Here is a 26,548-nt window from a genome sequence, read left to right on the forward strand (position 1 = left end):
TTTATTTATACCTTTTTCTATGTTTGCTTTTTATCACCAAACACCTTGATCTTTTAATACCAATAATATTTAAAATGACTTCCAACCAAATTGCATGTCTGTAGTTTAAAGTCAGGTTTAGTCATTTCCACCAGATACACTTTTTAAGATTTTGGTTGAAATAGTATTTTGGTCTTGAAAGTAATTAATAACTCATGTGCTCTGAATAAGGAACTAAGGAAACCTGTCATCTGTAGCAGCTGTTAGAGTGTAAAAACTTCGACCAATGTCTGCCACAAGGTACCAATCTGTTGAACCAATCACAGGCCTCCCTGTCCGTTCTCTACCACTTGTGTGTACTTGCGCACACAAAGCATATCATGATAAACTTTAGTGTTTAATTATCGCTAAATGAGACATGAAACAACATTGTTTCTCCACAATGCAAGTGATGAGCTGAGGTCCACTTCCGGAGCAACAGCACTCGTGCATGTAAGTGAGGGGGCGTGGCTTTAGAGGGAGCACAAAGGGAAGGGATGGGAGTAGATGGAGCACTGAGGGAATGCTACTTTTAAAATCCTGCTCGTTCTGGAAAATTACCAACCCTGCTTTTAAGCCCTTCAATTTAGTAGCACTTCCTTCTGCAGCACAATGAGCACAGTTTAGAAAACACAAACTGTAACGGAAAGTTTAAAAAAATAAAACACAAACAAAAATGTCTCGAGTTACTTCTTTAGAGTTGAACTATAAAAGTGTTTTAATTTTGGGAAAATAAATCAAATATTTATTGTAGATTTTTAAGGTAAATTTAGCTTTTTTAAAAACAGGCAAAATAAACACTGGATATGCACATTTTATTTCTCTATTTTCATGTGTTGAAAAACTGATGTATGGATGCCTTGTTTACCCGCAATGAGAACACACTGAGTGCGTCCTCTAAGAAGTGTTGAGGTTACTTGTTCTTCTGGCTAGTTGTGTCCTCCTTCTCTTGACAATTCTGTCCAGTCCAGCCAGGATAACACAGACACTTAAAGTGTTTGATTTGATTGGAGTCTAGTGTCATAGAGATCATGTGACCTGAGCTGGATCGTTGCCTGGCGCAGCGTCCATTGCCATGGCAAAGCTGGAGGCTGCAGTGCTGGGTGTCAGACCTAAGCTCCTGTACGAAGGGACCCAAGACAGTTTGGACGTAGTCTTTGAGCAGGACGCACTGATGCTGGAGAGGGGGGGGAAGGAGGAGAGGGTTACAAACTGACACACACACACACACACACACACACACACACACACACACACAGGTAAACAATGCATCATGTCATACCTTGGACTTGGCAAATTTCAGCTCTCCCCACAGGACAACTCCAGCAGCTCCCAGTGCTGCACTTTCCCCCAGTGTGTGCACCAGATCTGTCTGCACACGCACACACACACACACACAAAACATATCATGTACATATTTGAAAGTTCAGAAATACATTGGTTTTTTTTACACTATAAAAATACTATTGTTATTTAATATTTTTATGAGTTACAACAAACCTTATTCAGAAAGGTAAGAGTGTGTGTGAATGCAAGCCTGGCGTAAGGAAGGACTGGTGTGGCATGATTGGTGTTTTCGTCATGATGCCAAACTGACGCCACCCTCAAAGCCTCCAATAGTCTGTATCTGATAGAAGAAAGAAGTCAACATCAACATTTCCTTCATCACTTTTGATGTAGTTTAATGTAGTCAGCATTTCCAATATGGTGACCGTCATAGATGAGCTTCCAAAAGGCTCTTCAGAAACCAACGAGTGACGTCACTCAGTCTTCATCCATGTTTGTATGCAGTCTAATTACATTCCACAAATAATGACCTAACGCTAATATATGTAGGTATCTGTGTATGAAACAAAAAACACATAGTCAAGCAGAGTGCTCTCCCTTTGTAATGGTCTTAACTTAAAGAACACTTTGTAACCATGGTTACAACAGTCACAGCTGCAAAGTCATCACAAAAAAGCTTTATTTTCTTCCCAGCTCATACATGTCCGATGTTGACCTGCACCTTGGTCATCAGGGATTGTTTCCACTTTAAACTAGCTTCATATCTGCCTTTAAATCTAATATTGATCAGTGTCTACTGAATTGTTATGAAGTGAACAACTTTTTTTATTCATGTTCTTTTAAGCTGTATTTCTGACTGACACATCTTAATGTGGGTGAACCTCTTTTCTCTGCACCTGACCATCAGAGCTGCGTCACTTGATCCTGCCAGCCTCTTTGGAAGGTAAACACTGGGATAGAGAGCGGTGGACTGACGCCAGAGCCAGGACAGACGGTCGTTCTGTTGTTTGGTCCCCCGGTGACAGCGTCCTGTGTAGCTTTTATCTGGTTACACACATAAAACAAGGATGGACAAAGATTTGTTTCCATTCAACATCGAACAGTTAAAGCCATTTCAAGAAAAGAAAGTCGGTGTTAAGCTTTTCACAGAAACGATTACAGTCGATATCTATTAATAGAGGAACATAGCGTGTACTCATGATCAGAGTTTATCATGCTAACATTTCCAATTTTCTTTCTTTTTTTTTTATTTGGTCTTGGAGCGAGGTGTTGTGATGACTCAAGTTTAAAAATCTGTCATGACACATATGGTTTCTAGGAACATTGAACATGAACGTTTGCTTTCAAGTTCCTGAAATAGATTATTTGTTTCCAGAAGGACGACTCGTCCATCACCTAATCTTAGAATAAAGTGCAATAAATCAGGCGATGCAGGTCAGCTGCATACCTCTTGCATTTGAGGGAGCGCCCTCTACTGGTTGATAGTAACACTAGGATTGGATTCAAATATAGTCACGTTTTCAACTTCAATCATGGACCTCGTTGAGTGAGCAGGTGAAGGGCTGCCAGTTGCCCAACCCCGACCTAAATCATCACATAAAATGCCTTCAAAATGGTTAAATCTCGTTAAATATTGGCCTTTAAAGTCATGCCTATTGACAGAAACAAAAGAGTTTACTAGACCGTGTAAAAAGTGGATTTTGGCACCATGGCATCCCCAGTTGATTTTTGGGTTCAGATATTGAAGACTGAAGTTCAGTATTGTGTTTTAACAAAACAGAAGTGACCGTTAGATGGATTCACATTTCTAATCATCAGTCCTGCTTAGATTTCCACATAGTAGTACCAACTTGATAATTACAGGAAGGCATACCCTGCTTGATCTTTGACTTCACTGTAAAATGAATCAAAGTTGACAAAATAAAGGTCATGCTGTGTTCAGATGGATTCGACTGGGTAAATCCAGTCGTTGAGCCTATAAACTGATGAAGAAATATTTGTTCTAAGGTAATAAATCTGCAGAGAAGTCAGGCGATTTTCTGCTCTGATTTCAAACATGTTTTTTTGTAACTTGTGGAGTCTCCCCCTGCTGGCCATGAGAAAGAATGCAGTTTAAAGGAACTTCAAAATTACAGTGTAAGACTTTCTTTCAATGTATATTATGGCAGCATCCCTGTAAGCAAACATATACTTTAGTGTTTTTCCTACCTGCGTGTCTGCTTTGCTTATTGAAGCAGGGAGGAAAACCATAAAACCCCCAGAGTCCTTGAGGACGATCTCTGACTGCCGCTTGCATCGTCTCCTCCATAAACCTCCGAGCGCTCTCCTCAAACTTCAGCTTCGCCAACAATGTCTTGGCTCTCTCTGACAAGTCAGGTCTCTCCTGCTTCACCAGCAGCTTCGACAGCCTCCGGTACTCCATTTTGATTCCAAAGTTTCTCTCCCACACTGGCCGCCACTCTTCCCAGTCAATTACAGCTAAACCGTTGAATTTTGGATGCAGCGACCTGGAGATTTGAGTCAATGCAAGGGAAAGGTGAGCTGAGAGGTCACCAAGCTGAGGTACTCCTCCGTTAACCTTTCTGCCGTCTCTGGAGAGATATGGATATTTCCCCAGGCGGTCACGGTAGAAGATGGTCATATTCTGAAAATAGAAACAGAACATAGTTAACGATCTATGCATTCAGGTAACTCAGAGTTCAATTTCAATTTCAGAGTTTGCGTCAGAGTGAGAAACCTTGTCAAGCCTTTCCCCACCAGCAGGAAACAACACAAAGCAGCAGTGATAATCCAGTGATACTCTGCCTCATCAAACAGCAGAGGAATGATGTTAACAGCCAACTGATGAATGTAGAAAAGCGTGCTATGAGGCAGATATTTCTCTGAGGAGTATTAAAGCATTTGCACATCTATGTCATAAGACAGGTGTATGGGAGAGTAATGTGTCCATGAAAAACGCTGTCTCACTTGACATTTATTGGCAATGTTTTGGTACCAGAACTTCATCAGGCAAACAGGTTGTTAAAATAGGCAGGATACCTTAAACAGGAAGTGATTCCAAGCCTGCAACCAATCATATTGAAACCTGATAATCAGCGTGCATACTTCATTTGACTGTCTGGTCCTGAAAACAGACACACCTGTCGTACAGACGACATTGAAAATATGAAGAAAAAGGAGTCACAGTAAAGTATTGAATATACTGTAGTTCATCATTTAGTCATTGGGGGGGAAGAGTGTGAATCCCGTACGCCTCACACTGTTTTAGAAGTTTATTACTTCACCCCACCGTGAGTGATTTGTTCGATCAACCCAGTGAAGACGTCATGGTGCGCTGAGGACACATTTATAAGGTTATATAACATGTAAGCCTGTTGATCTCTTCAGTTGTTGTGACTGATTTGTGTTCTTCTGCCTCTGTTCTAGAGAATCATATGAAACCACAAACAGGAATGCACCAAGAAGCGAGGACGGATCCAAACACACAGCCGCTGCAATGAGGACCATAACCTCAAGCCCCGTTTTCACCGTTTGGTTCAGTTTGGTACGGTTAACTCTTTCTGGCGTTTCCACCGCCAACCGTAGCCTTATTTGATAAGTGGAGTGTAAACCAGATTGAGATAGCCGCCAAATAGTGTGACATCACAGCAGCCTAACACAGTGTAGCCTGCTATTAATCTAAATTCAACGAAGAAGAACGGGACACGGTTAATAAAAGGAACCCTTTCGGGCCGGATCGGTACCCTTGGCACCCCAACAGCAGGGTACCAAAAAAGTAGGACGGTACGGATCCTTTATTTTGGTACCATTCCTAACTTTTGACAGTGAAAATGCCAATAAAAGGGTTTGGTACTGAACGGACCCAGACCGCTTGGAGGAAGCAGGGCTTTATTAGACTCATGGAGGGGTGTTGTTTGCATTTTCAAAGAGATCAAAACGATGATTGTTGGGCTTAAATTTGAATACATTTTGTATTTTAATGTCTTTTTGCTTAATGATGTTTTAACTGTGTAAAGGAGCGGTTCTAAACTGGTCAAGACCCACAACCAACTCCTTCAGGATTAAAATAACCATTTCATTCTTGTGATTTTCGAGCTTCAGTATAGGATCAGTGTGCTTCACTGCCCCTCTCCCCGCCACAGTCACCTGTCCCTGGAAGCGCTGCCGTCTGTTCTCCATGATGTCAAAGTCGTTCAGGTCCAGGTGGATGTTGTAGCGTTCTCCACACTGAGCTGTGGGCATGTTCCAAACCACAACGAAGGGATGCTCCTGCAGGATCGGAGCTGCCGCCGCCACAACAGGAAGAGGGTCGTGACGGTGAGTATGTCCGTGGACGGATGTGTGTGACAGAGAGGTGCATGGTGGGAAGGTGGATAGAAGGAGAAGGAGGAGGGAAGAGAGAAGCAGGTGACAGAGCACCATGGCTGCTGCTCACCCACTGATGTTTCCGTCCTGTGAGAGAAGAGGAATCAGCCAATAAGATTTGATTTGATGACGAAATGTAACATAAGTAACCATGATTTTCTAACTCTAATATGTGTCCCTAGCCTGTCGACAAACCCCCAACTTAGGAGAAAAGTCCATCCTCTCCGTCTTTTGTCTGTTTCACTTTTCACAAAATGTGTGCTCAAAGGTTTACCTTTACGACATCACATAGGGCGATAACGCCTCCCCAAAGTGGGTGTCACTCCCACAGCTAGAGACTGGTTCTGCCCTCTGAGTCTTACCACCCCCCTTTAAACAGCTGGGCATCCTGCAAGAAAGCCCAAGCCATCCAAACCCTTCCAGAGAGGGGCAAACTCAGCTAACTTCCATTTAAAGCTACAGAATCAGCCTGTTCTGATCAGGCTCAGATACAGGATCAGAGGAGATTTATAACAACAAACTTCATAGGCATGGCCTCTGAGACTTGAAGTACCAAAATGTAACTCTGACACCTAGTGTTTAAAATAGGTACTGCAGTTCAAATATAAAACACAGGGGAGAGCCCCTCCTCCCTTGAATTGATGGGTATCCTTTGCCATATCAAGGGCATGGTAGCTCCAGTGTTTAGCCAACTCTGTATGTTGAAACTAACTTAACACTCAATATTTTAAATCATCCCCAATATTTATCCTACTTTGACCACGTTTCTGGTCTTGGAGCTTGTTAGAAAAATGTCTAACATCTGAAGGAGGACAGACTGACAGCTACATTGTTGACAGCGAAGACATCACTACAACATAACACATGAAATAGTTTCCTTAATGTCTGATCATATTGTACGGTTATTTTATGATTTCATTCAGAAGATATCTTAAATATTGGATCTTTAATTAAACGTGTTGAAAAGTAGAATATGTGACCTTTTTACAAACATATTTAAAGAGCACACATTCTGACTGGTTATAAAATGTAAAAAAAAACCAACCCACAAATAAAATAATTGATTCATAATTTATTTTAATTGACACAAAGTGTTCATGTTCAAGTATCAAATAATTAAAAATAAGATGCATCATTCTCAAGTAACCCAATGAGGCTTCAGTTCTGCTGAAGTTCAACAAGGCACATTTTAACTCTCAGTTATAATATTCGATCAGCAGCACAAACACACAGGAGGTCGGAAACATTTTTGAAGCTGCTTAAAAGTCAAACTTAACTTTCCTGTTTTGTTTTTCAGATTTCTTTTTTCGGATTTTATCAGGCAGATGTAGAGAAATTCATCGGGCTAAAGATCAATACAGGAACTCACAGAATAAACTCAGGTGAAGGTAGAGTTTTGTACAGTTTCTCTTAATGGCCAAAAACCAGAAACTTGTCATGGAAAGTTTCATGGCTCAATCTCTGAAAAGGCTCGCTGAGGTCGAGTGTTTTCCACTTCTCACTTTTTCAGAAGAGGATGAGGGTCAGGCATGAAAAATCAATAATTATGGGAAAACAACTGTCATTATTTACTTCAAGAAAAATGCCAAAATGTTGACAAATACGTTGAAATGTCACAGAACTGTATTTCAACTTCATTCCTGACATTTTGAGTTTAGTTCTCAAAGTGCATCAAGAAAAAAAAAATCTTCTTCCTCCCAATATTTATTTCTCATGTCTGGTCCTAATTCTCTTCTGTAGTATTAAATTATCTTTCAGCTTTAATCGACTGTGCATGAGAGGCTCTTGTTCAGGGACTGAATGTGGAAGTAATTGTTTCTGCATCGCTGTGGTTTACTTAAAAGCATTCCCGTGTGCTCGTTATGTTGATTTGATGAATGAGTTCACACAGTGTCAAATGTCTTTGTGCATCCAAAAGATGGAAACTCCTTTGGCATCCCTGTAGGGAGTTTCAGTTAGAGTTTGAACCACAGGCGGACCAGGCGGAAGCCGGATGGAGGAAAGGGGTGGGGGAGGAGGGATGGATGGAGGAGGCATGAGAGGAGGAGGGGGAGGAGATGGGATGGAAGGAAGACAAGGAGGGGGTGGAGGTGGGGGAGGAGATGGGATGGAAGGAGGACAAGGAGGGGGTGGAGGTGGGGGAGGAGATGGGATGGAAGGAGGACAAGGAGGGGGTGGAGGTGGGGGAGGAGATGGGATGGAAGGAGGACAAGGAGGGGGTGGAGGTGGGGGAGGAGATGGGATGGAAGGAGGACAAGGAGGGGGTGGAGGTGGGGGAGGAGATGGGATGGAAGGAGGACAAGGAGGGGGTGGAGGTGGGGGAGGAGATGGGATGGAAGGAGGACAAGGAGGGGGTGGAGGTGGGGGAGGAGATGGGATAGAAGGAGGACAAGTAGGAGGAGGAGGTGGTTTTGAAGGAGGGGGTAAACCACAACATGGAGGTGACCCTTGTGGGACTATATCCTCCATCTTTGTCCATGTGTCTCTCTGTGTGTTCCCCTCTTCACTTGGCATCCTGGAGAACCTCAACAGCGTCTCCATGGGAACAAACGCTGTCATGGCACCTGCGTTTTGCACCGGCGTGGACAGCACGTAGCCGATGTGGGCGTAGAAGTGCTGCTTGTCGTGCGTGGTCAGGCACAGGCGCTTGAACCCTCTGCTTTTTGCATAGCGTTCAACCTCCTCCATAAGAGTCCGTCCAAAGCCCCGCCCTCTCTCGGCCTTGGAGACGACCACGGACTCCACAAACAGGTAGCTGGTGTGACCTACAACCTGGGACAGCCGTGCGTGGCCCAGCAGGCGTTCTGTCTCTTTGTGTCCCTGCAGGAGAACCAGACAGACGGGGAACTCTGGACAGGACTTCTTAAGGGAGTGGAGCCGGGCCGCTTGGCTCCTCTGCCACTCAGAATTCACTAGATCCGCGCAGGCAACCAGCAGGTCCGGACGCCGGTGGATCGGAACAGCACGGATCTTTGCGGGTTGATCAGAGCCGGTGTGGAGCTTCCGATTAACTTCTCTGCCCAACTCTGATATCTCACAGTCACTGCGAACACGTTGGGTCTCATCGTCTGACGAGGCTTTGTGGCGTTGATCAACATCCGGCTCACCTCCACTCTCGGGTTTGGAATTTGTTGATAGAAAAGGTTCAGACCTGTAGTGACCAGGGTTTAACTACAGTCAGTCTTCATGTAAAACCTAAAGCTCAGCGTGTGAAATGTTTGGATGTTCGATAAACGTTACAAACAAGCACTTCCTCCGTTTTGTGGTGAGCCTGAACACATGCACTTCTCAGCAGTGCACAAGAGGGAACTTCAACCTGGAGGTCTGATCAAAGATGCTCTTCAAGATAACATCCCCTCTGTGACACAGAAACCTGACCCTCATCATGTTGAAAGCAGCACACTGGGATCAGATGCGTCGGCTTCCATCCTGGCAGGTACTAAGCTCCACACTGCTGTGAGCGGAGACGCTCCCTCGACTCTCTGTCTCTGCACTCGAAAGGGACGAAAGTTGCGTGCCTTGCTCATAGACACTTAGCTGCTGCTTACAGAGGAAAGGCTGACAGGGGTACATTGGTGGCCATTTTGCCTTTATAACATCAGTGGGAGTAAAGAGAACAAAAGAGAGAGCACAGGGATGAAACCCAGCTAAGGGCTGAGGGGTCCAACTCCAGGGGCTGCAAGGACTCAGCATCTGTACGTAAACCAATCCTTCAAGAATTTCAGTTCGATTTCAGTGGATTTAAGAGGAAGAATGATCGTCTTTTTACTTTAAAAATAAAAGTGAAATTATAAATATGGAAAACAGTCACCTGTCTCGTGCTATCTTTGTTTTCTGTGTGTGTCAGTAACACAGAGCTGTTTCTCTGCACATTTACCCAAAGCATATTTTACCTCAGGGACAATAAAGTGTGTGATATTATGCAATATAATCCAGTCAATCAAAGAACCTCTCCAGCTGTGCTTTACTTGATGGAACCCTCTGGGGACTGTCAGGACAACCTTAGTCCACTTCTGCATCTCAGACATCTGAGATTCTCATGCTAAGTGAGAGTGACAGTCGACTGAGTTTACAAACATGAAGTAGTAGCCCGAGACGTTAAACTGACCAATGTCAAAACAGATTCACGTTTCAACAGGTGAAGTATCCCTTTAAGGACAGGAGTATTGTATGTATTAGCATGTTAGCCGTGGCTACACTAAGCTTACTGTGTACTTCACCACTACTTATTTGTACTTGACATGTCCTGTTTGAAAGATGTTTCCAGAAGGTCTTTGTGTGCATCTGTTGTGCAGTGGCTTTAATGCTGCCATCATGCTGTCTCATCAGTCTGAATGGGGAAGTAGAGCTCTATCTAACACATCTCAACGCACACTTTCCTCACTGCAAATGGAGAGAGGCAGTTTACACCATATGTCCTTTTTTTAATCTTTTGTGTATAATAATTTAATTCATGCTTTTTTTGCACTACCATTGCATAACAACAGAAGTGTAAACTTAAATGTGTCATACTGCCACCACTTATTCTCAATCATATCAAAGTATATTGCACGGCCATGCTGATGCAGATGCCAGCAAACGAGCCGGACAGAGGCAGTCACAAAGCTTCAATCACTGGTAGACGTTATTGAATATTTTGTAGGGCCAGAGTCCCAAACTATATTAGTTTTTAAATTGTCTTCACAAGGTGTAAGCATCAGGGAAGATTTATGTTAAAGGAATGAAAATGATGGGGTCTGAAAATCTTTTAAAACACCTTGAGTATGGAGAAAATAAACTAACCGAAAAATGCAGAAAAACTCACCGAAAGAGAAGAGCTGAAGTCAAATGCCAGCGTGTTACTCGCTATGAGCTTCTTAGCAACAATTCAACGAAATTTCACATCGTCATATCACGTCCAAAAAAGGGATGTTAGAGAGACGCAAGAGGAAACTGACAGTTTGACCGTCAAACAACAGAAAGAAAGACAAAAAACCACTGACAGGTGGAACACTGAATAATTTAACAAACTGACTGAAACTTCTTTTAGAAAGCCCCTGCCCACCACTGTGATACGACTATTCAGATCCACTATGTCACCTCTGAAACACCTTGTTTCCCCTCTCATTTGGAGTGGATAATAAGATACCACACAGTGAAGACTTTTTTTTAAACATCTACATATCTGTTTTCTCTAAATATGTTACAGGAGCCCAGAGCAACTTTTGCAAGTATTCATAGTATTATAAGCTAGTAGGGAGATAGCAAAGTGAACAACTATAATGGAGCAGAGCCACAGGCTGGACTCAAGCTGAAGCCTTTGTAAACGAAGAGCACAAATTAGCCAACAGGCCTGTGAGACCCCATGCAGAATATTTGATAAATTCTCTGGGTGATTGCATCTCTGGTCCTGATGCTGTTATCGCTACATGAGTTAGAGTTGTGATTATACTCTTGCGCCAGTACAAAAACTCTGCATTAGAGTGTGGTCTGCATAAAAATAAAGAAGACATACTTTTAGGGGCTGGAAGTTTAATAAGGGCCTTCGATTTGTCACAGTTCAAGTGAAGCAGGTTGTACTCACTACTCTAATTTATATTTAAAAATAAAACTGACAGAAAAAGCTGCTGCTGCAATTTCCATTTTCATGATATTAGTTCATTAAAAACAAACTATACACACTTCACTTAATTCATATGAAACGGCAAAATTAATAGTATCGCTGCTATTTTAATAGGTGCCAACTACGATTACACAAACTGCCTGTGGATCGTTCCCAATCCTGATACAAATGGATATATGAAGATCTCATTGGCACTTTATCAACTTATTTTAAGGTAAGAAGTCTTGATTTTCATTTCACAGAAAAGGAAAGCCCCGCAATAAAGCAGGGCGTCAAAAAATTGAGTTATACTCTTATTGTTCCTCTCCACGGAAATCTTTAGTAAAAGGCGAAAGATTTATACGATCTGAAGAGAAACAAGAGTGATCTACCGAATAAGAGGCAAAGTGTGGAAAGCCTTTGCCGGTCTTACCACTCTCTATTACGGTTCCTTTAAACAGTTACAAAAAATAAAATCATTTCGACCACAAACGTTAAAGGACTTTAAGTTTTACTGTTCTCCTTCTACGTAGCGTAACATTTAAGGTGAAATTATGAAATAAATAAGGACATTATATAGGCGGCTCATGCACGCGATGCATTATGGGAGATTGAAGTCCGCCCTCGACTATCTAACGCTTGTAATGCTTATTTAAAGTAACTTTGCTTTTATTTGATATCTTAATGTTTGCCAATAGTTATTTGCTATTCGCAGGTAAACGATGAAAGTTTACATTTGTTTAGTTCAAATGTAAACTAAACACATAACTACATTTGACGTAAAAACGTCAAATGTAGTTAAGCTGAAACTGAACGCATGCGCATTAAGTACGACAGTGATTAAACGTATCAAGAGTTTAATGGTCTTCACATCTGCCTTTCGATAGACAAATGAAAAGTTTGTATCAATTATTTAGCAACTTTTAAACTTTATTAATAATTGCTTAACGTGTGAACACCTTCTTAAAACACTTTAGGTCGCAAAAAAGGTGTTTTACTGGCAACTATTTCTTGCACATGCGTAGGACCACAATGGTGGAAAACCAGCTCTGTAGGATGTAGCTGACCAGCCTATATGGTTGGTGTGAATATAACTTTTCATATTGTTGCTTTGCAGAATACCTTAAAAATAAATGTGTAATTAACACATTCGCGGTCATCTTTTCGCTTCTTAATTCCTATGGCAGCATTTCGTATCGACGTAGTAAGGTAAACTCCAGAGCTAACATCTTTGTAAATTTATCAGTTTGTAAATAATGCAGGTTTTCCAGGTGCCAGTTTTGCAAACCACTTGACACAAACAGAAAACACGCATTCAAATTGTTTTGGTAGAAGCCTAAAGGCACGGTATACTGTAAACACTTTATATCTTATAGAAAATATCACTCGCCCCCCTCGTCCTTTCTAATTCTGTCCTCCACTCCTCTTAGCATCAACATCCATGTAAGGTAAAACTACAAATGTGACAGATGGCGTCCCTCAATGCATGGTAGCTCTGTCTCATGTGTTAACTTTAAGCTTTAGAAGTGTATGCACAACAAGACCATTTGTTTGATAAAAGGAGGAAGCACAAGTGTATGGATATAAACGAATCATCTTTGGATATTTACCACCAGTGTAACGTTACCTACATGTTTTAGTCTCGGGATGGGTCGCCAGTTCTCGTCCTCTTCATGGAGCTCAGGTGGCTGACTGATCTGCGGTCAGATTTTGGTCTCGCAAAGAGGGAAAACTACAGATGACTGTCGCTGACATCTGCTCCACGATCAGTTTCAAAAACACGACTGGAGCCCAAACTGTGGCAACAAGAGGAGACTGTGCTAAAGGTTCAGTCAGTCATATCTGCCACCTTGCGGGAGGGAGTGTTACTACATCAACACCAACTTATTGAGGCTTAACAGAAGTACCGGTAATAACGTACAGTAGAATTGAGGTAAATTCAGTATAAAATAAGGTAATTCACTCTCACAGTTGAAAAACATTTGTATAGAGAGGGGAGGGGGACAGCGGGTGTGTATTGTAACCGATGTCTTGTATTGTAACCAATGTCTTGTGTCCTGCCTGTCTGTATACTGCTACTGGATGCCCTGAATTTCCCTCGGGATCAATAAAGTATCTATCTATCTATCATCTACCAAAACTAAATTCTACATGTGCATGGTTGAAAGAACCTCATACGTGCCAATTTGATTTTTCAGCAGAAAATGCAAGTATTGTGTTGTTATGTGGAAATCCAGTATTTGAGCAGGACATGAAGTTGAAGTTGGACTACACGATGAGTCATGAGACAATAATATCTTCCATGAAAGGCAAATGTTTGCGATTTCAAGACATGTATCAAAGCCCTGTTTCCACCGAGTACCCGCTCGGGGCAAATTGTTGCTTGGTCTTACCTTTCTCCACTACAGCTCATCGTAGCATGTCAAGTTTTAAATAAATGCAATTAGATTGTATTGCAGATATATATTTTACATGTGGACTCACCTGCAGCATATACTAGTCACTGTAATCTGTGCCGGTCCAGTAGTTGCAAACGACAGTCAGAAGAAACTTCTGTCACAATACATTGTTAGTGTTCGGTCCAGACTTTTACCAACCTATACAGCACTTCTCAAACGTTCAACAATTACCAAACATAAGTTAAAATAAAAAAAATTGCACTGATTGAGTTTTTCCTTTCATGACAAGAATAAGTGTGAAGTAATCCAGCTATGAAACCTGGAATATGTTTGTAATAGATTTAACGCACTGAAGACGATGTGTTAGTCAGGTAAATCAAACAGATGCACATTTTTTAACAAAATGTTTGCTTTATTTTTTTTCTTTTTTTCTTCTATCCAGGACAACTCATTCAAGGATAATCAAGGAGAAATAAGCACTACTGTTTTCATTAGAATTTTTTTTTTTTTTTTTTTTTTACATTTTGTCAGAGATGGACGGTGAATTTTATCAGAATTGGTCAAAGTAAAACAAAAAATAATAAATGAATATATAATAACAATACATTAATAATTAATTCAATACAATGAAGTGTGGCGTCAAAGATAGAATAACAATTGCCCAGAAAACGTTGGGTTGTTATTGTTTTCACTGCTTCTTCTGTGGTACTGCAATAATCACCAGCACTAACTCAACTCAACTCAATCAACAACAGTAGAGGAAGGAATGGAGCGCGCACACAAAGTTCTGCACCCCGGCCTCCCAAAGAGGAAACACTTTTTTTATTTAAATAATATTTTATCAAAGCTTCTGTTTTTTATCTTCATAAAACGTTTCTAAAACTTATCTGTCTTCTTTAAACTTCTTTTTTTTTTTTTTGCATTTTGATTTTCTTTTCCTTTGAGAGATTCTCAAAGTTTTTCATCTCCATTTTACCACAACATGACTGTTTTTTGCACGTGTGGTAACCCATGTGTTTTTGCGGGTCTGTATCTGTACGCCTGTCTGTGTCTGTATGTTGGTGTGTCCTTTGCTGAGGCTTGTTGGAACAACTCTTGGGTTAAGCGCTCACATGAATGCAAAGCCTGCACCTATGAAGCGTGATGATGTGTTTTTTTTGTTTTTTACTCGTGTGTGGAGTGTGTGTGCAATTGCATGATGCGTCCTTACGCCGCCTTGACTGTATCAGGTAATTGCAGCAAAGACATTCATACTATGAGGTTGAAGCTGGCTCAAGCAACACAATGTGTGGCCTTCAACTCGCTGTGTATGTGACTTTATGTGTCTGTTGCATCTACAAAGACAGCTTATGAAGGAGTGTGTTTGTGCACGAGGGTGAGCAGACTAAGTAAAGTGAGTGTCTCTCAGTGCCTACATAGGTGTCTGTGTGTGTGTGTGCCTATTGTCATACTGTGTGTGGGCATTTATGTACTTAAAAGTGAGCCAAGAACAATTGGCATGGCCTATGTAAAGCTTATAATGAGTCCAAAAAGCCACTGCATGATGTGAGGGAGGACATATGTTTGTGTGAGTGTATATGTGTGTGTGTGTGTGTGTGTGTATGTAATAGAAGGCACGGAGGGTGGTGTAGGAGGCTCAGTCTCTCAGGTCCATGCTGGAGCCGAACAGGGCCACCAGCTGCTCCTCGTAGTGGGAGATGTTCCTCTTCATGATCTCCTTGCAGGAGCCCAGGAGGCGCTCAAACGCCTGGATGTCTATTACTGCAGAAAGAGAGAGAGAGAGAGAGAGAGAGAGAGAGAGAGAGAGACAAAAAGGCAGTTTAAGGGCGTCAGCGTGGAGTCATCTTAGTTGCTGAACAATCCAGTGGGCGCTTTGTTACTAAAGCAAACAATGGCGGCATATTGCTGCAGCTTGTTTTGAGCTCGTGTGATGAGGTTGTTGGTAGCAAAATAGGCGTGATGTGTAAATAAGGGCTGTAGCATATCTCACACACAAATCTGTTTCATACTGCCGGCTTCCTCATTACTCGAGCCGCTCATTTGTCTCTCTTGCTACCTGTGCTGCCAACTGAAAGGCAGAACGACATTGCCTTGTGGCTCTTCATACCTTTGCATGTTATGTATAAAGATGATGTGAATGAGTGAGTAATATCACGATAATACAAACAGCTTCAGTGATGGAAATGTTTTCACAGCTTTTCTCTTCAAACGCGTCCCATTCCGCTGGGATATGCTCTCAGTTTTTATTCAGCTGTAAAGAGTTATAGTATATAAGGATTTTATAGGTGTGCTTGGACACAGACAGGCCTGGGACCATTTGAAATGTCCTTGCAGGGCCCAAGAGGACTTTCTAAGTGCTGCTCATCTTTTCAGTCACAACATGACAGTGAAAAGGATGAGAGTAGAACAGACAGCATCTTTTATTGAAGAACAGGGAGCAAGATTTTCCTCTGCAGCTGTTCAGGACAGGCTGTTGGACACTTGGAACGAGGAACAGAAAGTGAAGTGAGAGACAAAACAAAGGTGAATGTAAATACTGACAGGGGGTATATGACAAAGGTGATAAAATAAAGGGAGCACACAAAAAAAGACTGTAGCTGACAATATGGACAATGAAAGATGACGCCTGTGAATAAAAGCTGTAAAATTGGAGTCATGAAATAAAGCTGAAGCAGATTTCACAACAGACAATAGAGAGGCGAGAGAGCGACACGATCCACTGTTAAAAATCCTCTGTTTAGTTTTAAATGTGAAGAGCTGCTCCTCCACCGTTGAGCCTGAATGAGTGCACCAGAAAACAACATGATTGCTGAAGAGCCTTCATTAATAAAAAAAAAAAACAAGGTCATGATGGCAGACGAGATGAGAAACATTCATTACAGATTAAATCAAACTCAAAAGGTGAATACTAACTCATGGTAAACTGAAAAGTCTGATAAATAATTGAGGGGGCGGCAGGAGCTCAGTCCGTAGGGACTTGGGTTGGGAACTGGGTTGCCTGGAAATGTTTTTTATTCTGCAGATAAGACGACAGCAGGTCGTCCTATCTTCTGCATCTGTCAGCATCTGTCAGCTTCTTCACTTCTGTGATCTGTCAGCTTCTTCACTCGCCAGATAAACAATTCATCTATACAGACGTTTGATAGAAACCAACATTTATTTCATCAAAACTGAAATCACTGCTTAAAACATGCAGCCACTCGGGCTAGTAAAAGGGACTTCATGAGGGATCAGCCTTTATTTCAACTGTAACAGTAAAATCAGCTTCCTTGGCATTAGTGGAAATCATGATCAAAAACAGCTACTTTATGAACATGTTTGACTCCATCAGGATTTTCTTGAGAGCAGACAAAAACATTCAACAAGTGTATGATTTCTTACCCAAACACTTGACACTGCCCACTGCGTAGGCTGAGGCGGCCCGGGGCTTGTTAGTGACCAAGGCCAGCTCCCCAAAGTATTGACCCCTGCTACAGCGCGTTATCTCCACCTCCGCATTGTCTGCGTGGTCTGCCTTCGTCTGCAGGGAGAGAGGAGAGGATGAAAGGTGAGAAACCACCGAGCGCCTTTTTCCCCCTCCCCCCAGTGAGAAGCCCTGAACAGCTGAGCAGACCCTTGAGTGATTCTTTCTGTTGCTAGGCAAAACCAGGTAACACTTGTCTTCTCTGATGGTCTTTGCAGGGGAGTGTGGGTTGTCATTGTTAGTGTGTTACATGTAGAGGCAGCTTCAGTACTAATGCACAGAAAAACTTTTTTCCATTGTTCACAGGCCCTGACACTGGCGTACGCCATTTCCCCGTAAAGGTTTGCGATCTTTTATGACAAATTGACTGAGCCGTATGAACATCAAGGAAGAAGCAGAAACTGGTGACACTGACAGAGAGCTAATGAACTGAAGGCATAACGCATCATACTGTCACTTTTTTAAATTCTCTCAGTTTCAAACTTTACTAACAAATTCACGCTATTGAAAACCTGCAGTTTAATTTCTACGTGCGCATGAAGTAAGCAGTTTCCTAAAAGTTACTTTCAACATGAAAAGATGAAAACTTTCACAAAACAAACGAAAAGTCTGCCACATATTTAAATCAGTGTTCAATCAATCAATCAATCAATCAATCAATCACATGTTATTTGTATAGCACCTTCCAGTACCAAATGGTGCACAAGGTGCTTTCCAGGGTAAAAACAAGAACAAAATCAATACTACTAAAACATAATTAAAACACAATGGTGACATGAAAGAGCAGCAGACACAGCTGCACCACAAAAAGGTGCACAAAGTGCATTCAAGTGTTTTAACAAGATTAAAAGCAATACTACTAAAACAATTAAAACAACGATAAAATAAAAATAAAAGTGCAACAGTCCAATTAGTGGCTACGTTTGAAATGCGAGCCTGAATAAATGGGTTTTTAAATTTGACCTAAAAGTTGTGAGCTCGGTGGCAGATTGGATTTGAGCTGGGAGAGCTTTCCACAGTTTAGGGCCTAAAACAGCAAGTGCTGTCTCACCTTCTTTGTCCTGAAGGACCGAATACCAACATAACCACTGATATAGAGACCCAAAGTAGAGTGACATCCAGTCATGTGATTTTTAGTTTTAATAAAGCGAACTGTGCTGTAAGACACAGAGCGCACAGAGATATGGTGACGCGTATACGATATATGAAGACATCAGTCTAAACACTGCAGATACACTCGAGCGTCATGATGAAAGGTGGATGTTTTGGCACTGCGCAGGGTCTGACATGAACACATCAGCAGCAACATGGTCTTATTATTCGGGTTATTAGGGTACCGGGAGAAGTGCCGTTTAACCTTGCCTTCATTCACTTCATTCATTGTCTTACTTTGTTTGATGCAGCGCTGGAAACATTTGACCTGCTCATCCATGAGGTGCGCTTGCATTGACGATTTAAGATTGAATATGGGCTGATTCACGTACACACATTTCCAGGTGGCTCATGATATATAAAAGGGGAACGTTGTGGTTTTATATATCTGAATTATTTTGGGCGCATGCCATTTTCTTGATTGCTGCACCAACTGTTCAGAGGACTGACTGGTGACTGTGTGTTTACCTAAAGCACAGAAAAAAAGAGAGGGAAAATCACAAATAACAAACGAGCTCTTACTTTACTCTTCATCATGATCTTGACCTCCCCAGATTCTACGATATAGAAGCAGTCTGCCCCGTCGCCCTGCGGAAAAGAAAACAATCTTCAGAATACATCTGATGGAGTGGAAGTAGTGTATATTCAAACACCAGACATTTCAGTGCTCTCACATCTCATCCAAATTTTTACCTGTGTGATGATGCGCTCGCCATCTGCAAACTGTTTTGCTCCTAATACATCCACTATCTTCATCCTCTCGTTTGCCTGGACAGAGAAAGAGAAGGTGAGGGCAGGGAAACTGTGGGAGTACAAAGCAAGTACAGTGACTTTTCTCCAGAAGAAATCATTTGTGGAGATATGTTGTAGACTTTAGGGTAAGAAGACACATTTTGTAAACATCACAAATGTGCCCGTGCCGTAAAAACAGGCAGGGGTTTTTCTCTCAGCTTGTTTGCTGGCTAGCTTCACATGTGTTAGAAGAACCTACACTAAAAAGACGTGGGAGGGGAAGCTACAAGCTGCTGGAGACAAGAAGAGAATTTTCTATTTTGCCTAGAGCCAATAAACTCACCTCCAGTGATTTGAGTAAGGGCACAGACTCTATGAAGCACTCATACATCCTCCTCTTCTTGGCATTGTTCTTCACAATGAGTCTACGAAATGTGGCCCGGTCCTAGGATAAAAAAAAAACATGTAAACAAACAACGACTGACTGCAGGCTGTGTGACAGTGACCCGACTTCACCACAAGGAGGAGCTGCAGGAGCAGAAACTGAGCAGAGCAGCGGCTCCATTCACAGATATCACAAGTCCATTCTTAACAAGTATCAGCATCAACACATGTCGTAGGTCCTAAAAAATGGAACTTGCTACTAATGCAATTTAGGTGGCAAAAAAAGGTCACACACAGACTTAGAAATTAACTGAGCGTGCATCCTGACAAAAGAAATGTGGAGAAACCTCTAAAACCGAGCTGTCATAGTAAAAAGTTTAGGTCTTAAAGAAAAAAAAAGAACCTCCAGATAAAAGTTTAATAGCTCCTGTGTTTCAATGATTGTCTTATAATTTATAAAATAAATCCTAAACTAAGTCCTATTTGTTCAGTTGTTAAATCTATCTATCTATCTGTCCATCTATCTATCTATAGTCATTACGATTACAACTCAAACACATGTAATTAAATCTACAAAGAAAACTGGTTTTGCTGCTGAAGTATGCTTCTGTGTATTGTCATGTTCTTACCAGCCCCCATAACGCTCCTTCCTGGGTGGCGATGATGGTGGCGGCTCGTGGTGTGTTGTACATGAGTGCTAGCTCCCCGAAGCTGCCCTTATTGTCATAATTACCCACACATGTTCCTGATACGGCTATGTCAAAGATACCCCTGAGAGAGAGAGAGAGAGAGAGAGAGAGAGAGAGAGAGAGAGAGAGAGAGAGAGAGAGAGAGAGAGAGAGAGAGAGAGAGAGAGAGAGAGAGAGAGAGAGAGAGAGAGAGAGAGAGAGAGAGAGAGAGAGAGAGAGAGAGAGAGAGAGAGAGAGAGAGAGAGAGAGAGAGAGAGAGAGAGAGAGAGAGAGAGAGAGAGAGAGAACAACAACTGGAATCAGGACCAGAGGCATCAATCAAATACTAAAAAATACAACTTTCAATAACTTTGATTTATTAAATGAGCCGCAAGTGAAGAGCTAGAAGCTGTGTTGGTTATTGAGCGACTGACTGGTTCAAACACATATCTAATTGCAGATTATCTGTAGCCTCTGGACACGACTCTGTGTTTGGTCCACTGAGTGAGAAAATCACTACCTGTGTTTGTGCTGCTTCACTAGTGAGTATAACTAACTGTGTGCATTCATCTATTCAAGTCATCAAACATTTTCAGCTGATTAACTGTGACCACAACCGCATGCGAGAGTCATTCCTCTGGTCTGTGTGAACAGGGTTGGATATCTTCAATCTCAGCATCATGCGATGTGATCATGGTTGTTTCTTAATAATAAGAGAGAGAGAGAGAGAGAGAGAGAGAGAGAGAGAGAGAGAGAGAGTAATACAACAGCAGAGCTGCACAATCTCTCCTTCCCTTCCTCCCTCCACACTCACACTCTCTCTCTCTCTCTCTCTCTCTCTCTCTCTGTATGAGGATTAAACCTGCACAAGGTAATTTGCAGCGTAGTTGCTCAGCAGGATTAACTAGTCATTTTGAAGGATAGTCTGTCCTCTCATTGGCTGAGTAGTGGGGATAAAACCCTTGCCGCTAGAGGAGTATTGAATTAGTTTGTCTGGATTAGCACGATGTTCGGGATGATGATCGGTGAAGACCATCGATGCACAAGTTCAAATGATCGGCTGCTTTCTTATGTAAAGAATAAAAGGCAGAATTGAAGCTGTGATCATTGATAAGTTACAACACAATAAATTTCCATGAGCTGATAGGAAACGAATAAAAAGAGCCAATCATCTCCAACCATTGTTTCTTTGTAAAACACACACACTCCCTCAAACTTCTTCAGTGACAGAAATAATCCGAGCTGCAGTGAATTCCTTCCAGCACTGAAAGGAGCATAAGAAGAACTTTCCCCGCTCAGAGCCTTTGCTAACTTTTAACCTCTTGTGATTGGAGAGGAAACATGAAAAAGAGATTTGAAACACAACTCAGATGTTTCAGTGTTATCAGAAAATTGCAAGCACCTCAGACGTGATACATTACAAAGAGAGTGTGAGCGGAAGGGAGAGGAGTAAGAAGAAGGACAGGAGTGAGGAGAGAAAAAACAAGAAGGCGAGAGATACAGATGACTTCAAATAATTCAATTCAAACTTCAAGGACTCTCAAGGCCTGGACAAAAGGCGAACTGACTACGAACATAGAGGGCATGACACCGAAAAATGTTCACAATAAAATATATCAACAACTATAATAGTAAAAGCCTTCTGTGCGTGCAGACAGTCTGGATCTGATGTCTGCTTGGATCAAGATCATCTCATTCTCAGGCGTCAGGTCGTTGGTTTGTTGTAAACTTCAGGAGGAAACATTAAGATCAGAGACGTAGAGGACAGGTTCAAACAGACTGCATGGATCAAGTATTGTGCGTCTTTCTTTTGGGGTGGTGGGCCATCGCCCTAAACGAATAGTAGGGTAAACACTGAGGTCATTTACATAAAAACTATTACCGATCATGCACCCTTAAAAAAAAAATACAAATACTTGTTAGCATGTTGTAGCAACGTGTAGCTCCAGGCGTTTATCTTTTTGGACAGATCCTCACAAGTTAAGAAGAACTGGAGCTGAAACACAATGGATCCACGTGACCTGTGTTGTCTGGTGTTACAGGAAGATGAAACATCACTTTAATGTTGGTCTCGGCCAAAATTTGCCCAACTGGCAGACACTGGCCCATACACAAATAATGTGGCATGAACCAATGTCACTGAGCGGCTCAAGGGACACTCTTCAGTGTCAGAGTTCAAATCCATCACGGCTGCTACATGCATCAACAGTTACGTTTAAGCTGAAGCTGTTATAATCGACTTAATTGTCTTTTTGTGACATTTAATTAATGACACAGCTGCATGTTCCAGCTGTGGACACGCTGTCATGGTATTCTGCGTGCCGTCTATCACGTAGTGTGTTGTAATCGCCTGGTGTGAGCTAACACAAACAAAAAGGTAGTCCTGGATGTTTCCATGTTGCTAGTCCGACTTTTTGCCAACTCGCAACTTGAACGCTGTCAACTCGAGTGCGACGTCATGACCAGCGCCCAGATCCGAGGTAAATGAAAGGATATAGTTCCAGTTCGGCTGTGAGCTTCTGAGGGAAGTCAGTTAGTACATGTCATTAAGGATTCATGTTTGTGCTCTGTACGTTCTGATGGGACACAGACCTGCTTGATGCTGGAGGTTAAACGACTTTATAACTTAGTTGATAAAAGTTCTAATACATTATATAGACTAGCTCTGAATAGTCTCAACTTAGACAGGCCTATCTGTTAAAACCCTGAAAGTTATGCTTACATCATGCAATAGAGATGGAGACTTATGCATCAATTACATAATGAAAGACATTGTTAAAGGAAAACGTATTACTCTAACCTGTTTTCTTTCCTGCGTTTCTTTCATAATCCTGATTATCCCTGTGTGTGTGTGTGTGTGTGTGTCCCCGCGCTTACACCCCACCCTGCTGATGACATTAGCTACCGCCTACGTCTTTAAGAGGCCAGGGAAAATCCCCGGGATAGTATATGAGCAGGCAGGCGTGCTGCTCTTAAAGGTCATCGCATGTCTCCTGTACAGGGAGCATGCTGTGTGTGTGTGTGTGTGTGTGTGTGTGCGCGCGTGCATGCGTGCGTGTGCGCTTGCGCAGATGGAGAGATAGCACACAACAAGTGGAACTGTACTGCTAAGCTCAACTGATATGTGCCATGCTAACAATGAATCCGGACGATGACCAAACACCAGGAAAAAAACAAAAAAACACTCTGATAAGCCTTTTCATACTTTGGTGGCAGAGTTCAACAACAGCAACACCAAGTTCTTTTCTGAGCTTTGATCACTTACAGCATGCAAATGACCGAGCTGGTGAACAAAGATGTGAATCCTTCTCATAAATCAACCACATGTACTACATTGTTTTTTTTCCAATCTTTTTCAACTAAAAGCCTCGGGGGAATGTTGAGATTCAAAAACAGTCTGCATCTTGGTTTCTTTCAAGTCGCATGTCACCGTTCCTGCAACACTTCACTGAATTTCATCCCAGTAAGGCTTGTGTACAGAGCAACAGTTTGCATTAGCAATACAGGAAAATCACACAGACTGTGTACGAACACATTACAGCACCAGTAGAATCAGAAACAGCGGAGTAAACGCAGAGTGAGCAGCCACACTATTGCTGATTGTTTAGTTCTTTTTGCATTTCAGTAACAACAACAATCTTACATGTCCGCAAAGATTCCCAGTATGTCTGTGTCAACATTTCTGTTGTGTTCTGAACGTATTAAATGGGAAACTGATAATGTGCCATATTATTTTCCAGCACATGATAATTAAATCTATATCATATACTTCAAGACATCAGCAAATATTGTTTCATTGTGCAAAGAATTGATCAAATGTACTTAACATTTAATTTCCACTCATCCTTCTTAAGTCTCTTCTACTCTCTGTATAGGTTTACCCATATAACACACTTTGAACCAATCAATAAAGTAATTAATGAGTAATGTTAAAAGGACCCGAGCTTGTATAGATTACACTGCAGGTCTGATGGCAGAGGTTGCTCTATAAAGTGACCATCAGAAGTAACTAATCCCATTCAGACACATTCACACGCTGCTGGTGAAGCTGCAGGAGTAACTCGGCTGTGAACAAGGACACATCGGACATGCGGCTGCGGGAGCTGGGGATCCGACCGCCGACCTTCGAGCTGAGCGACGACAGACTCTACCCACTGAGCCCCTCAGCAAAACCGGTGACTGAAATTTGCCCAGCAATTTCCCTGAAATAAATCCACGTCAAGTTGAACTCACAAAATGTGCACAAAGTGAAAATCTTCAGCCTTGTCAGTTTGTTGCGGTGACTGTGCTGTAAAAACATGATCACCTCCAGCCTCTTTGTCATCCAAGCTGCCCAAAACAAACGGTGCTGAAGTGAACAAATGCAGCAGCTTCCAGTGCGAGTGTATGCCTCCTACCTCTCTATCACATAGAAGTTGTCTCCATCGTCTCCCTGGTCGATGACGTGCTCCTGGGGCTGTACTCGTAACTCAAACATGGCGTCCAGCACTTCTGAGAACTGCTCCTGGAATGGGGATCAAAAGGAAGGATGTCGAAATCAGATGAGGTGGAAAAATTAGGAAGTCGTTTTTCAACAAGCAGCCTGAGGAGGCATCTAGCCCGTGTGAGTCAGGCACCCTAGATTTTTAAAACTTAGATACAGACACCTGTAAAAACCTGTCCTCGGCACACACGTGAGTGCTGCTTTTGATGGTAGACCAGATGAATTAAATGATCCACATTTAATTATTCCATGATGAACAATGTTGGTACGTCTGGAGTCCTCATAGATTTGTCAGGGTAGATGGGCAACACGGTTCACAATGTTAGTAGACATAGGTTTGGAAAATATCAAATCAATTGTGAGTGTATCCTCTCAGCGAAAACAAACAAGGATTGATCAAGGAGCCACATAACCAAGCATCACTTTCAAAAATGCTTTTTGGGGGGTCGCCGGTGGCGCAGCGGCAGTGCGCGCGACCCCATGTATTGAGGCTCAGTCCTCGCACGCGGGCGGCCCGGGTTCGCGTCCGGCCTGTGGCCCATCTCCCGCATGTCTCTCCCCACTCTCTCTCCCCCTTTCCGACTCTATCCACTGTCCTCCCTCTATAATAAAGGCCAAAAACAAATCTTAAAAAAAAAAAAAAAAAAAAGCTTTTTGGAATACACGCGTGTCAATCTTCTTGTACCTACAGGAAGCGTCAAGTTAAGTCGTTTAACCAGAGCAACACATCACTGACCTTATCACAATGTTGCATCATTGGCTTCTGTGATTTTAGATTTCAGGCAAACAGTTCAGGCAGATTAAGCTGACAGGACGTTGTTATCTGTTCATGAGCAGGGTGCATGAAACATGAAAAGATCTGTCTGACAAGTTCTTCTTTGTCCCGTTTCCCAGTAGTCGATAGATATTTTAGGATGGTTAGAAAATACTGTCATCTGACCTGCCCCATGAGCTGTTCCAGAAGAGAAACCTCTTTGCTTTGTAGCAAAACCAATAAAGACTCAGCAGAAAAGAATACTTTCATTAATCATAACATCTTTCTTCAAATCTTAAAGTTAACTGCGATTTATTTTAAAGTGTTTTTTTGTGTGTTTTGCTTCACAATATGTAGAGAAAGTCAAACCCAAACACTAGAATTCACCCTGGGTGGATGTAATGATTGTTTAAGGGGAGGCGGGAGTCAGTGTTACCTGTGAATACAGCAGTAAAAGTCAAATGAACAGAGAAAACTTAATGAAGGCAGTTCCGGGGCATCAAGAGAAACCTGATGTTTGAGCCTTCCTTCTTTCACACACATTTCTTTTTTACCTGATCGAGCGTTTTGAAGAGTAGGATGTCTCTGCAGGCCTCCTGCAGTCTGCAGCGCTGCTCGTCTGTTTTTGGATGGACCACTCTGGGCTCTGTGTCCTCGTCTTCATCGTCGGGGTTGAACGCCTCTGCACACACTGGAGGGGAGACGTTACCTCACGTTAACACGTTGTCTAGTATAATTACACGAGGTGTTGAACACATTGTCCGTTTCAAGGTAGATACTTTTCTAAGACTTATAGAAGTATAAATATGGTGCAAGTCATATCATGTAAGCAGGTCTGTGTATCTGGTGTGTCAATGCTTTTTTTTTTGTCTCTTGAGGTGCATCATGGATAAGCCTCCAGAGCGTCTCAATGATAACACTCAGACAGCTCAGCTGACTCCGATCCAAATCATTCAGTTCTCAGGGAAGTGAGCTTGTTTTTAAAATGAAAAAACCCTTTATCCTGAAATACAGTGTACGCACGCGCGCGCGCACACACACGCGCGCGCACACGCACACACACACACACACACACACACACACACACACATACACACACACACACACACACACACACACACAGGAAAGTATGTTCATTAGACTCTCACTTAGACAACTGTTGAGCACGGTTGGGAAATAAGGAGTGCATAAAGAGGAATCCCTTGACAACTCAGAGTGATGACACACAAATCTGACAAATCCCACTCAGGAAAGATTGTTCT

The 26,548-nt window shown here is 42.2% G+C and overlaps 2 protein-coding genes across 4 annotated transcripts in view; both read right to left on the bottom strand.

The window, feature by feature from the left end:
- Positions 1–708: 708 nt before the first annotated feature.
- Positions 709–13,124, bottom strand: LOC306833585 (hyaluronidase-3-like). 2 transcript variants are annotated; one of them, XM_079358935.1, is made up of 7 exons: positions 12,883–13,124; positions 5,452–5,757; positions 3,514–3,949; positions 2,202–2,349; positions 1,519–1,645; positions 1,301–1,390; positions 709–1,195 (listed from the first exon to the last, which is right to left on the bottom strand). In XM_079358935.1, the coding sequence occupies exons 2-7, from the start codon at positions 5,725–5,727 to the stop codon at positions 932–934; spliced, it is 1,341 nt and encodes a 446-aa protein (XP_079215061.1). In that variant the 5' UTR covers positions 5,728–5,757; positions 12,883–13,124; the 3' UTR covers positions 709–931. The 2 variants fall into 2 exon arrangements, with proteins under 2 accessions (XP_079215061.1, XP_079215062.1); XM_079358936.1 differs by lacking the exons at positions 709–1,195; positions 1,301–1,390; positions 1,519–1,645; ... (1 more) ...; positions 3,514–3,949; positions 5,452–5,757 and adding an exon at positions 7,531–8,821 and having other exon boundaries at positions 12,883–13,123.
- Positions 13,125–14,552: 1,428 nt separating this feature from the next.
- Positions 14,553–26,548, bottom strand: part of prkar2aa (protein kinase, cAMP-dependent, regulatory, type II, alpha A) — a 44,368-nt gene continuing 32,372 nt past the window's right edge. For both annotated transcript variants that reach the window (XM_079358940.1, XM_079358939.1), the window contains exons 4-11: positions 25,841–25,977; positions 24,447–24,553; positions 20,011–20,152; positions 19,341–19,442; positions 18,959–19,033; positions 18,788–18,853; positions 17,032–17,170; positions 14,553–15,411 (exon numbers count right to left, since the gene is read on the bottom strand). In XM_079358940.1, coding sequence (XP_079215066.1) covers positions 15,287–15,411; positions 17,032–17,170; positions 18,788–18,853; positions 18,959–19,033; positions 19,341–19,442; positions 20,011–20,152; positions 24,447–24,553; positions 25,841–25,977 — 893 coding nt within the window. In that variant the 3' untranslated portion in view covers positions 14,553–15,286. The remainder of the gene's footprint in view (positions 15,412–17,031; positions 17,171–18,787; positions 18,854–18,958; positions 19,034–19,340; positions 19,443–20,010; positions 20,153–24,446; positions 24,554–25,840; positions 25,978–26,548) is intronic.

This window comes from Symphodus melops, assembly GCF_947650265.1.
Source record: "Symphodus melops genome assembly, chromosome: 13".
Classification (NCBI taxonomy): Eukaryota; Metazoa; Chordata; class Actinopteri; order Labriformes; family Labridae; genus Symphodus; species Symphodus melops.